The following is a 13,798-nucleotide window of genomic DNA, read 5'->3' as shown; positions in this document are numbered from 1 at the left end:
AAGGCCATTCACTAAATAGGAAGAAACATGTATAAAAACAGAAGCCGATTTTCAGAATCTGCACTCTCTCTCCTGTTAAGAGTGCAGTCAAAGTTATGTTCGTCAAGCAAAGACCATTGTGGTTTTCGAAGTATGTTTCTATTAACCCTTTTACAAATGTATTAGAAATTAATTAGATACTTTAGTATTTTCCATGTAGATATATCCTTCTCTTCAAGAAGTTAGTCCATTAGCAGACAACAAAGTACGGTTAAATGATTGATATTTTTAACAGATAATGAAAGACTATTAACCAATTCATATTTTTAATTCTGCACTTCTGTATGTTATAAATCTGGAATGTTTTATAATAAAATACCACTAGAAATAAATGGTGTAGTTTACTTTCAATAAGTTTTAGATCCAGGCAGTCATAGGAAGTTCCATGACCGACAGAGGTAGGGGTTTTGGTTATGAGTGATGTATCTGAATATCGCCCATCAGAATGTAACTGAAATCCTTTTTAATTGTTTAAGGCACAGAAAAGTAACCTCCCTCTCGTGAGAGCTAGTCAGAATCTTAACAGAGAATCAGATTTCCCTTCTTCGGTGGCTTAGCCAGAGATAGGCTAATAAGATAGATCGTTTGGGTCCATGAATACCTAAACTGCTCACACCTGACTTAGAAATGTATCACCATTCTTTCAAAGTCACTGGGTCAAAATCCTGGAACTCCTTCCTCAGCATCACTGGAAATGTATCGACACCGTGTGGTCACAGCGGTTCAAGTGGGCAGTTCACCACCGCCTTCTCAAGGGCAATTAGGGGTCAGCAATAAGTGCTGACCTAGCCAGCGACGCGCACATCCCTTCATAGAATACCGACCGGGCAGAAGGAGGCCATTCGGCCACGTTAGCCCTATTGCCAGTCTTCGTAAAAAGATACTGACACTTCAAAAGGATGAGATAGCAGCTGCAAAGTCTGATTGGACAATTAGTCTGGCTGGGCATTCAGACAAGGCTGGATGCAGATTTTGATGTTCTTGAACAGAGTATGATAATAAAACATCCCACGGTCCAGAGTTCCCGCAGGTGAATAAAAAGTTAAAGATGGAGAACGTACTCAAGTTTCCATCTTTGGGTGATTCTAAGAACATCAAATTCATTGCGCTCAGTGATGCCTTTTTTGATTCAGTGCAGTGGGTTTTCTAATATCTCTTGAGTGAAAATGGGAAGTGCTGTCCCTTGACTTGGGAAGCCAGAAAGTAAGGCCAGAGACTCTCACATTAATAGAGGCAGTCGACATGGCATTGTTTTTACCTAAAACATTTGGGGAAATATCAAAGGATATAAAAATATATAACCCCAGCAGAGTTATATTGTAATTAGATCCCTTTGAGATAACGTACACTGCACAAAGAGTGAGAGAGAAAAAGATTACAAATTGATATCGAGTCTAAAACAAATGGCAGTGCGAAAGAAAGTTCCAGTGGGTTGATACAAGTCAACAGTTATCAGGCTTTTACCAAAAGGAATGCCTGTGCTGAACATTAGTTGGGGGTGTGAGAAGTCAACTCCGGATGTGCGCCTTTCTTTTTGGGAAATGGGTGATTGTTTTGCTACCTTCAGCTTTTTAGTTTTCTGAAAAGGGAATCGGTTATTGCGGAATATGATTTGCAATGAAGTGCATGTTTTATTGATAATTAGGTATAGCTGTCCCCAGTTGGGGAAGGATTAGGGAATCATGTTAAGAATATACAAACCAGTTCACTGTGTCTGGGAGGTAATGGGAGACGCTGTGTCTTTTCTTTGTTGTCTTGGAAATAAACCCGTTTTAATGTACAGACCAGCTTCACACTCATTCTTCCTCAACAGTGTTATTGGAATTAACAGGCGAGTGGCTTGAAGGGGACCTTGCGGCTAGCTGGTGTTCCCAGGAAGTTGCTGTCCTTATAGATGGTAGCGGTTGTCGGTTTGGAAGGTGCTGCCTTGGTGAGTTGCTGCAGTGCATCTTGTAGATGGGACACACGGCTGCTACTGTGTGGTGACGGTGGAGGAGGGAGTGAATGTTTGTGGAAGGGATACCGATCAAGCCGGCGGCTTTGTCCTGGGCGGTGTCAGATTTCTTGTGCTGTTGGAGCTGCACTCATTCAACCAAGTGGAGTGTATTACATCACATTCCTGACTCATGCCTTGTGGGTGTGGACAGGCTTTGGGGAGTCAGGAGGTGAGTTACTCAATGCAGGATTCGGAGTCTCAATCACAGAAGCGAAGAGACCCTTCAGCCCATCGAGTCTGCATCTACGATTGAAAAACACCTGACCTGCCTACCCAAGCCCATTTGCCAGCACTTGGCCCATAGCCTTGAATGTTATGCCGTGCCAAGTGCTCATCCAGGTACTTTTTAAAGGAGGTGAGGCAACCCGCCTCTCCCACCCTCCCAGGCAGTGCATTCCAGACCTTCACCATCCTCTGGGGAAAAAGGTTTTCCTCAAATCCCCCCCTAAACCTCCTGCCCGTGACCTTGAACTTGTGTCCCCCTCGTAACCGACCCTTCAACTAAGGGGAACAGCTGCTCCCTCTCCACCCTGTCCATGCCCCTCAGAATCTTGTCCACCTCGATCAGGCCGCCCCTCAGTCTTCTCTGCTTCAGCGAAAACAATCCAAGCCTATCCAACCTCTCTTCATAATGTTCCATCCCAGGCAACATCCTGGTGAATCTCCTCTGCACCCCCTCCAGTGCAATCACATCCTTCCTATAATGTGGCGACCAGAATTGCACACAGTACTCCAGCTGTGGCCTCACCAAAGTTCTGTACAACTCCAACATGACCTCCCTGCTTTTGTAATCTATGCCCCGATTGATAAAGGCAAGTGTTCCATATCCCTTTTTCACCTCCCTATTAACCTGCCCTTCTGCCTTCAGAGATCTATGGACAAACATGCCACAGTCTCTGCCCTGCTTTTGCAGCCACAGTATTTATATGGAGAGTCCAGCTATGTGACTGCTGATGCAAAGTAATCTCAGGTTTATACTGTTTAATTTCCAATCCAATATATTTAAAGGCCCCATTAGTTTGACTCCCAAGTCTGCCCTAACCTTGTCCATAGCTATGTTTTAACACTCACTTGTGCAACTCTAGCTGAAATCACCCACATGCATCAAGATGTTGCAGGTTTCCTACCCGGTGCAATATGGCAGGATCTGCCTTCAGTTGAAGACAATCTAAGTTTAACAATAGTGATTGAGTAAGCATTGTTTAGGACTTCCGGGTGCGGCGATGACCAGCTAAGTCGCACGTTTCGGCAGCTCCCGGTGGAACGGACTTTTTAACGGCAATTTTAACGGCTAGAAGCAGTGTGCGGTAAACCAGAAGGGAATCCCCCCCTGGAAACGGATGGAAAAAGGAGAGGGAAGTGGCCAGATTGCAGTGGATCCTTTGGAGCAGCGGCAAGGAAGGCAAACAAAAACCAAGATGGCGTCGGAAGGTGGCAGTTTAACATGGGGCCCTGAACAACAAGAGTTCTTGAAATGTTGCGTGGAAGAACTTAAAAAGGAAATGAAGAAGGAGCTGTTGGCCCCGATATTACAGGCGATCGAAGGGCTAAAGGATGAGCAAAAGACCCAGGAGCAGGAGCTTCGGGTCGTGAAGGCAAAGGCTGCCGAGAACGAGGACGATATACAGGGCCTGGTGGTGAAGACGGAAATGCATGAGGCACACCATAAACGATGTGTGGAAAGACTGGAGGTGCTGGAGAATAACACGAGGAGGAATAATTTAAGGATTCTTGGTCTTCCTGAAGGTGCAGAAGGAGCGGACGTCGGGGCATATGTGAGCACGATGCTGCACTCGTTAATGGGAACGGAGGCCCCGGCGGGTCCGCTGGAGGTGGAGGGAGCATACCGAGTGATGGCGCGAGGGCCGAGAGCAGGAGAAATTCCTAGAGCCATAGTGGTGAGATTCCTCCGTTTTAAGGACAGATAGATGGTCCTTAGATGGGCAAAGAAAACTCGGAGCAGTAGGTGGGAGAACGCGGTGATCCGCGTATATGAAGACTGGAGTGCGGAGGTGGCGAGAAGGAGGGCGAGCTTTAATTGGGCCAAGGCAGTGCTTCACAAAAAGATGATAACATTTGGAATGCTGCAACCGGCAAGACTGTGGGTCACATATCAAGGGAGGCACCACTACTTTGAGATGGCGGACGAGGCGTGGACTTTTATTGTGGAAGAAAAACTGGAATAAGCGGGTTATTTTTTTTTTAAAAAAAAAACGTTTGAAACAAAGTGGTGGGACGAGTATGGGGGGGCGAAGAGGGGGGAAAAAAGATGAGTTTTATGTTATTAATCCTGCGATGCGGTAACTTTTCTCTCTTCCACAGGTGGTGGTGGTGGTGGGAGGAAGGGAGGTGGAGGAGATGGGGCGTTGGCCATGGGGGGCGGGGCCAAAAGGGAAGCGCGGGTTTGGTTCCCGCGCCATGATAATCATGGCGGGAATAGGGAAGCAGGAAGGAGGGGGCGTCGCACGGTGCGAGCCGAGGTCACGGAGGGAAGCCGAGGTCGGCCAGAGTTTGCTGACTTCTGGGAGCAACATGGGGGGTGTAACTACGCTAGTGGGGGATCTAGCGGGGGGGTGGGGGGGGGGGGGGGGAGGGGGGAGTTACTGGGTTGCTGCTGCTGGGGAGGGAGGGGGGGGGGGGGGGGAGCCGGAATGGGGTGGTAATGGGGGGAGATTTTAATACCGTGCTGGAGCCAGGGCTGGACAGGTCGAGGTCCAGGACTGGAAGGAGGCCGGCCGCAGCCAAGGTGCTTAAAGATTTTATGGAGCAGATGGGAGGAGTAGACCCGTGGAGATTTAGCAGACCTAGGAGTAAGGAGTTTTCGTTTTTCTCCTATGTCCACAAAGTCTATTCGCGAATAGATTTTTTTGTTTTGGGAAGGGCATTGATCCCGAAGGTGAGGGGGACGGAGTATACGGCTATAGCCATTTCGGATCACGCTCCACACTGGGTAGACTTGGAGATAGGGGAGCAAACAGGAGGGCGCCCACCCTGGAGAATGGACATGGGACTAATGGCAGATGAGGGGGGGTGTCTAAGGGTGAGGGGGTGCATTGAAAAATACTTGGAACTCAATGATAACGGGGAGGTCCAGGTGGGAGTGGTCTGGGAGGCGCTGAAGGCAGTGGCAAGAATTGGGGTACATTGCATAGGTTAAACTTAACGCGGTTGGTGGAACAGATGGAGGAGGACTTCAAGAGATGGGACATGGTATCCCTGTCACTGGCAGGGAGGGTACAAGCGGTTAAAATGGTGGTCCTCCCGAGATTCCTCTTTGTGTTTCAGTGCCTCCCGGTGGTGATCACGAAGGCTTTTTTCAAAAGGATTGAGAAGAGTATCATGAGTTTTGTGTGGGCCGGGAAGACCCCGAGAGTGAGGAAGAGATTTTTGCAGCGTAGTAGGGATAGGGATAGGGGGGCTGGCGCTACCGAGCCTGAGTGAGCACTACTGGGCCGCCAACATCTCAATGGTATGTAAGTGGATGGGAGAAGAGGAGGGAGCGGCGTGGAAGAGATTGGAGAAGGCGTCCTGTAGGGGGACTTGCCTACAAGCCATGGTGACGGCGCCGTTGCCGTTCTCACCGAAGAAATACACCACAAGCCCGGTGGCGGTGGCTACTCTGAAATTTGGGGGCAATGGAGACGGCATAGGGGAAAGACAGGAGCCTCGGTGTGGTCCCCGATAAGAAATAACCATAGGTTTGCTCCGGGGAGAATGGATGGGGGATTTGGAACATGGCAAAGAGCAGGAGTAACACAATTGAGAGATCTGTTTGTAGCTGGGACGTTTGCAAGTCTGGGAGCGCTGACCGAAAAATATGGGTTGCCTCAAGGGAAAGCATTCCGGTATATGCAACTGAGGGCTTTTACGAGGCAACAGGTGAGGGAATTCCCGCAGCTCCCGACGCAGGAGGTGCAGGACAGAGTGATCTCAAAGACATGGGTGGGGGACGGTAAGGTGTCAGACATATATAGGGAGATGATAGACGAGGGGGAGATTATGGTAGATGAGCTGAAAGAGAAATGGGAAGAAGAGCTGGGGGAGGAGATTGAGGAGGGGCTGTGGGCTGATGCCCTAAGTAGGGTAAACTCATCGTCCTCGTGTGCCAGGCTAAGCCTGATACAATTTAAGGTGTTACACAGGGCGCATATGACTGGAACACTGCTTAGCAAATTTTTTGGAGTAGAGGATAGGTGTGCAAGATGCTCGAAAAGCCCAGCGAATCACACCCACATGTTCTGGTCATGTCCGGCACTACAGGGGTTTTGGGTGGGGGTGACAAAGGTGCTTTCGAAGGTAGTGGGGGTCCAGGTCGAACCAAGCTGGGGGTTGGCTATATTTGGGGTTGCAGAAGAGCCGGGAGTGCAGGAGGCGAGAGAGGCTGATGTTTTGGCCTTTGCGTCCCTAGTAGCCCGGCGCAGGATACTGTTGATGTGGAAGGAAGCCAAGCCCCCGGGTGTGGAGACCTGGATAAATGACATGGCAGGGTTTATAAAGCTGGAACGGATTAAGTTCGTCCTAAGGGGATCGGCTCAAGGGTTCACCAGGCGGTGGCAACCGTTCGTCGAATACCTCACAAAAAGATAGAGGGAATGGAAAAGAAGAAGACAGCAGCAGCAGCCCGGGGGGGGGGATTCTCAGGGATGTTAATATATAAGTATAATATGTAAAGGTTGTTGTTATAGATAATTGTATATTGGATTGTTAAAACATATTTTTGGAGAATATTTATCTGGGACAAGGCAGTTGCCATTTAGTTTTGTTTTTGTTTATATATTATTTATTTCTTGTTTATAAAACTGGCCCATGTTATTTATATTGTTATATTACTGTGTAAAGGATACACAATGTACTGTTATGGTTGGCCAAAAATTTTCAATAAAATATATATTTTTTAAAAAGAGTAAGCATTGTTTAAACCATACAAGCACTTATTCCAATTCCAAAGTTGTCTCTCCACCTCTGGTGCCTCCTCCTTCGGAGGTTTGTGAAACATTTCCCTCTGGAGGTGATTCTCCTGCAGAAAAACAGCTTTTATATCTAACGACTGAAAACATTGTCAAAAGGACCAGAAAAATATTCGAAATGACCCTCTGCTGTGGGCGAGTTCACTCTAATATCTCGGTCTGACAATCTTTGGGTCACTAACTTAGCTCTCGTCTTGTAAGTGCCACCTTTTCCATGCAAACCCACCTGTGATAACGTTGGCTGCTCCCATTTGGGAATACACACCTGGTTTACACAGGCTAAACAGAGAAGGTTGAATAATCAGCTTTCACTTCACGCCCTAAAATTTCCGCAGCCGATTCCCTTTGCCCCCCTCTCTTATACTAAACCAGAATTGAAATCTTCCTCAGACAGTCTTATGCAGTGTTGCAATGCTCTTCTAATTATTCTCAAAACCTCCGCCTTGATGAAAGCTTTCCCGCCTGCAAGCAAGGTGTTTACATGGGCAGAACAGCTGATGGTAGCTCGTTGAAGAGGAGGAGCACCCGACAACACTGAAGGCAACTTCTGAATCCTCCTGTACGCCAAAAGGTATGGACTATGCTTTCAATTGTTCATCACATGCACTGCCCGTGCCAGCTCCGTTTGCAATCCGGTTGATCAGCCAGCATCTTTTGCAACAGGCCATCAGTCACCGCATGCCTCTTCGCGCACAAACCAGTGCCAACGGGCTCTCAGCATAACTATGATATTCAAATTTTCAGACCTCCTAAAATTCCTCATTCGCAAACTCTCCTCCATCCTCAGTCAGGAATATTGTTGGTGCTTCTGATCTGGTATCCACCCATTTCTCCATGACTTTATTCACAATGGTTTGTTTGTCGTGGTCATGTGTTACAGCAGAAGAAGCAAAATCTGGTCACCGTATCTACAAAGTGCATCCTTGTCCCATGCATTACCATCAATAAACTCGCTGGCCAGTGACAGAGTGCAGTATGTAGTGGTGCCCTTCAATATTTAACACAAACAGCACAATGAGCTGTGATTTGCTCAGTAATTCTCTGTCAACCACGCCTGCATCCTCAAGTAGCTTTTGTGGCACTGGTTGGGCAATTGTCTTTGCAACTTCCAAATAATCATCTTTTAATCCACCAAACTTTTGTCCCAAGAAGTTAACAAGACTGTTTGAACTCTTTCGACGAGAAAGATCTGGGTTCCTTAATGACGGGTAGTGGCCTGACCAAGTGAAACGTAGAACCACAGTTTTTCCCCAAACATTCTCTGTGCAAAGCTTCAGCTGTGCTTTTTCCATTGTTGATCTGCTTAACAACGGAGCTTTCTTGCTAAAAAGCACACACACACACACACGCATGCACGCACACACAAAATCCTGGAACTTCCTCGCTAGCAGCACATTGGATGTACCTACACCATAGGGAGTGCTGCAGTTCAAGTTGGCAGCTCACCACCACCTTCGAGGGTATGGGCATCAAATGCTGGCCTCGCCGCGAGACACCCCATATCCCAGAACTGAGAACATGGGAGATAACCCAAAACTTTTAAGTTCTCCTTAGGGAATGTTGTCTTTCCTGCATTTTCCAACTTTTAATTGTAAAATGAACCTGCTTTTTGGCAGGCTATACTTACAGAATATGACATTGCAATTTTTGTGTTTGGCACTAACTTGACCTTCCCCTCACTGGTCAAGTTCACATCCACAATTCGATTGCCATTGTAGCCTATCTCAAGTTTTTTGTAAGTCCAGAGAAAGTGATCCTCTCCATTTTCATCTGCTTCCCCGACAATCCCTGCGTACAAGAAGAAAAAACATTGTATCACATAATTTAGAAAGCAAGGCCTTTCCTCTCTGATGCAGAACTTCTTGAACATCTAGTAGAACATCAAGCCACTCAAATGTTAACATTAATAATTCATTATACATTCAAACAACACATTTCTTAATGAAATAAAGATAAAGCTGTCCCCAGCAATATAAAGCAATTAACTGGTGTTCCTGTTACTTTTGAGAGTGCAAACGTGCTGACTCAAAACACAGCATTTCGAATGGCGAAATATTCAGATGAAACGTTTGGTGCAAACAAGAGTTTTTACACCTTAACATAGAACCATGGACAATGGAATCCCGACAGAGCAGGAGATAACCATTTGGCCCATCAAGTCTGCGCTGACCCTCTGAAAGAGCACCCTACCCCCGTAATCCCACTCGGGGCAATTTAGCATAGTCAATCCACCTAAGCTGCACATCGTTTTGACTGTGGGAGGAAACTGGAGCACCCGGAGACGCAGGGAAAATATGCAGACTCCACACAGACAGTCACCCAAAGCCGGAAGCAAACACGGGTCCCTGGAGCTGTGAGGCAGCAGTGCTAACCACTGTGCTGACCCCCCCCCACCCCCCAATGATGCATATGAAATTAGCACACAACTGCAACAGTTGTCCACTGAGACTAAGCCAGAGATTCAACCTCCTACGTAATACTGCATGGGAGATTATTAGCGAAATTATAAGCAAATAGGATTTATCAAGAGGATGGCAAAATTAAGCCACAATAGGATATTAATAAGATTGGAGAATGAGCCTAAATGTGAGGGGGGGAAATGCGATGCCATTAATTGCAACGTAATACATTTTGGCTAATAAATAAAACAGAACAAAAATAAAATTGGTGCTGGGAAGAGCAGAGAAATTCTTTGGGTACTGATTCACAGGGCAATAGAGACACCCCCTCAGGTTTGTTTGAAGAAAACATCATGGAATTGTAGCCTTTAGTCACTAGAAGTATAGAGTACAAGATCCAAGTCTGAGTTTACTCAGTTGAAGGACCGTGCAGAGTAATGGCCTTCACACTGGGAAAGATAGCGAGACTTTAGAGAATATGTAAACTCACTAAAAAACTGCTCATGAGAAAATGCAGAGATAAACCTTGAAAAGCTGGGTCTTTATTACAATAATACCGAACATGGGGGTGATTATGGAAGGACATGACAGATTGAATAAAAGCAGACTGTTCCCAGTAACGGAGGGGTTGAGAACAAGGGGTCAGATCTGCAAGATTAAACAGAAGTGATTTAGAACAGAAGGCAGGAGCAAATTCTTCATGCAAGGCTGTGGAATTCACTTTCAGGGTCAGCAGTAAATGCAGAAACATTCAAGATTAGATTGAACAGATGAGTGAAATTAAAGATATTGATGGGATATAGTGAAAAGCAGGAAATAAGAGATCCAAACTATTTTCTCAGAAGGTAAAAAGCCACACCGACTGGTTGGATTCAATGGCCTGCTTCTATATCACTACTTCTCTGCAGTTTCCCTCTTCCGTTAAGCTAAGATTTCTCCTTGCCCTAACCCGGAGTTCTCGAGTTTCTCTCCCAGCTCACGTTGCCAAGATCCTTAAACTGATAACTACATAACTTCCTTTTTGCCCCCACGCCAGCTGACATTGTAAATGGTTCCTGTTGCTCAAGTACTGCCCCGCCCAACAAATCCAGTAATTTTCTATAGAGTGCGTGGCCGTGCACTCTCAGCTGTTTAAAAATGGGCCGCACGGGCAGGCACGCGCAGACCGCCGCACGGGCAGGCACGCGCAGACTCCCGCACCGGCAGGCACGCGCAGACCGCCGCACCGGCAGGCACGCGCAGACCCCCGCACCGGCAGGCACGCGCAGACCCCCGCACCGGCAGGCACGCGCAGACCCCCGCACCGGCAGGCACGCGCAGACCGCCGCACCGGCAGGCACGCGCAGACCGCCGCACCGGCAGGCACGCGCAGACCGCCGCACCGGCAGGCACGCGCAGACCCCCGCACCGGCAGGCACGCGCAGACCCCCGCACCGGCAGGCACGCGCAGACCCCCGCACCGGCAGGCACGCGCAGACCCCCGCACCGGCAGGCACGCGCAGACCCCCGCACCGGCAGGCACGCGCAGACCCCCGCACCGGCAGGCACGCGCAGACCCCCGCACCGGCAGGCACGCGCAGACTCCCGCACCGGCAGGCACGCGCAGACTCCCGCACCGGCAGGCACTCGCAGACTCCCGCACCGGCAGGCACTCGCAGACTCCCGCACCGGCAGGCACTCGCAGACTCCCGCACCGGCAGGCACTCGCAGACTCCCGCACCGGCAGGCACTCGCAGACTCCCGCACCGGCAGGCACTCGCAGACTCCCGCACCGGCAGGCACTCGCAGACTCCCGCACCGGCAGGCACTCGCAGACTCCCGCACCGGCAGGCACTCGCAGACTCCCGCACCGGCAGGCACTCGCAGACTCCCGCACCGGCAGGCACTCGCAGACTCCCGCACCGGCAGGCACTCGCAGACTCCCGCACCGGCAGGCACTCGCAGACTCCCGCACCGGCAGGCACTCGCAGACTCCCGCACCGGCAGGCACTCGCAGACTCCCGCACCGGCAGGCACTCGCAGACTCCCGCACCGGCAGGCACTCGCAGACTCCCGCACCGGCAGGCACTCGCAGACTCAGACACCGGCAGGCACTGGCAGACTCCCGCACGGGCACAGTTTATAGGGTACACTGGCCCCCTCCCTTTCAAAACCACTGACATCACATCTCCCTTCTGAATCTCCTCCTCTTTTCTAACTACCTCCCTATCTACCAAATCCTTGAAACAGGCGGCCACTTGCCAAATCTGTAAACATCTTTTGGTGGTAGCCTTCTGTCTCATAAAACAATGGTGTGGGCCGTGGTGGTCCGCGTTGTGTTAAGTATCGTCTGGTTTAATTCAGGAGCCTCAGTTTGACCTGGTAATCTCTGCTCTATTTGCTGCAAAGCAAGACAATGGGCTGCGAAGGTGCACACTTCACTGGCGTGCTTTCATTGAACCCTCTTCTCAACCAATTCAACCATTTCTCTGCCTTTTCCAATGCCCTCCCAAAACAATCAGCCCCCAGAGGTCACAGCCATCGGCAACGGTCACCCAGTTGTCAGTGTCAATGTCTGGCATCTTCAGGTCTCATTTGCAGGTGTCCTTCTAGCAGATGCATGGATGCCCAGGAGATTTGACCCAGTGGCTAATTTACAGCACAGGCCTTTGGATATACGGCTGTCATCCATCTAACGAATGTGTAAAAGTGCATGCTGTTGGAATTAGCACATTCCAGGACCTCATAGTGACCTCGTCCTGCCAGATGTCTGAGACAGCAAAGGTGGAAACTATTCAGCATTTTCTCCTGACTGGCATGTTGCCAGTGTCTCGGTTATATAGAGGAGTGTGCTGAGGGCACAGGCTTAGTAGACTCAGTTTGGTGTTCTCAGTCAGGTTGGTGTTCTTTCACAGGCGCTTACTTAGTCCATTGCCGTACTCAATGAGTTAGCCCCTAGCTCAGTTCCAATCCTAGTCAGAACATCACCAGCAATGGCTCACCCCAAGCACAAGTTACTTTGGTTCCCTCCCTTTCCTCCTCTATTAACTCCTGGCAAGATGATCAAAGACGTGGAGTGAACATCTCCCATCATCTCTCCTCTCCTGCATGCACTGTCAGGCTATTCATCAGCTGTCCGGTCAGGAATAAACTACCACTTTCTTCAGTTAAATGCTGGAATGGCTGAAGCTGTGGTCTCCACCCCCACAAATTCTGTATCCTCAGTTACATTCTCCACCCTGATATTGTCCTTGCTCAACACCAAGCTGAGCTATATGCTCCCCAGCCCAAAGCTGACCTACTTGTACTCCACAGCACGGCCTGACACCACAGCTACCTTTGCTCATATGCCTCTCAAATTCTCATCCATGGCTTCATCACCCACAGATTCATCTATTCCAACATTCACCCGGTGGATGTTCAGCCTCCACAGCCCATATCCTACTCCACACCAACTCACACTTACCCACCACCTATAAGACCATAAGACAGAGGAGCAGAATTAGGCCACTCGGCCCATTGAGCCTGCTCCGCCATTCAATCATGGCTGATAGTTTTCTCATCCCCATTCTCCTGCCTTCTCCTCATAACCCTTGGTCCCCTTATTAATCACCTGTCCTTCTTCACCTACTTTGGTTTCAAGTTCAACAATGCCTCCACCTTATAGTTTTTAAATCGGTGTTTGAAAGCTGTTTAAAGGCCCTGTCCTTGCTCTCCTCAAACTTACGACACTTCAACTCCCCCGGAACCACAATCTCCAAACTCTCCTCTTCTCCACCATGAAATTGCATCACCGGAAGAATCAGGACAAAACTAGGAATCCTATGCACAATGCTTCAATACAATTCTAGCAAAAATAGCTTAATTACTGCTCTACGCTGAATTTGCTGTTCCCAGCTGGATCAGCTCAATAGCTGCAATAGGTACTCTCATGTCCCTGGGTCAAGGAATGGGGAAAAGACTGCTGTGATTTGGTTTGTGATGAAGGTTCAGCGACCACTGCTTGGAAACCATATACGAGGTCAGTTAAGGATGGGAATTGGCTGTGCCCCAGATTCCATGGTGAGGAAACATGAAGACATTTGCTGAGGGGAAGCTGGCACCTTGTAAACCTGATCATAAAGCAAGTCTGAGACAAAGTTAGGCGGCACAGAAAACGATGTAGGTGGGAGCAGGAAATTGCAAATGGACATTGGGAAACTGAGTGGACAAAACTGTGGCAGACGGAGGTCAACGTGGGAAATATACGATCACCCACTCGGAACTTAAGAAAATTAGAGCAGTGTTTTCCGAATGGCGTGAAGCTAGGAACCGTGATGTGGCAGAGATTTTAAAGTCCAATTACAAAAGCAGAATGCTAGCAGACAGGTACAAGAATTAATTCTAAAAACAAATGGAACTAGCGGGTGAAGTGCAGG

The 13,798-nt window shown here is 48.7% G+C and overlaps 1 protein-coding gene across 1 annotated transcript in view; it reads right to left on the bottom strand.

Moving 5' to 3' along the window:
• The window catches only part of tm9sf3 (transmembrane 9 superfamily member 3), a 151,892-nt gene that overhangs the window by 87,442 nt on the left and 50,652 nt on the right, over nucleotides 1–13,798 (bottom strand). Inside the window, exon 4 of the mRNA XM_072491867.1 lies at nucleotides 8,630–8,790. Within this exon, the coding sequence (XP_072347968.1) occupies nucleotides 8,630–8,790 (161 nt within the window). The remainder of the gene's footprint in view (nucleotides 1–8,629; nucleotides 8,791–13,798) is intronic.

The sequence above is a fragment of the Scyliorhinus torazame genome, chromosome 28, assembly GCF_047496885.1.
Source record: "Scyliorhinus torazame isolate Kashiwa2021f chromosome 28, sScyTor2.1, whole genome shotgun sequence".
Lineage (NCBI taxonomy): Eukaryota > Metazoa > Chordata > Chondrichthyes > Carcharhiniformes > Scyliorhinidae > Scyliorhinus > Scyliorhinus torazame.
Note: the sequence above shows the minus strand (reverse complement) of the source record. Positions and strands in the feature narration are given on the sequence as shown.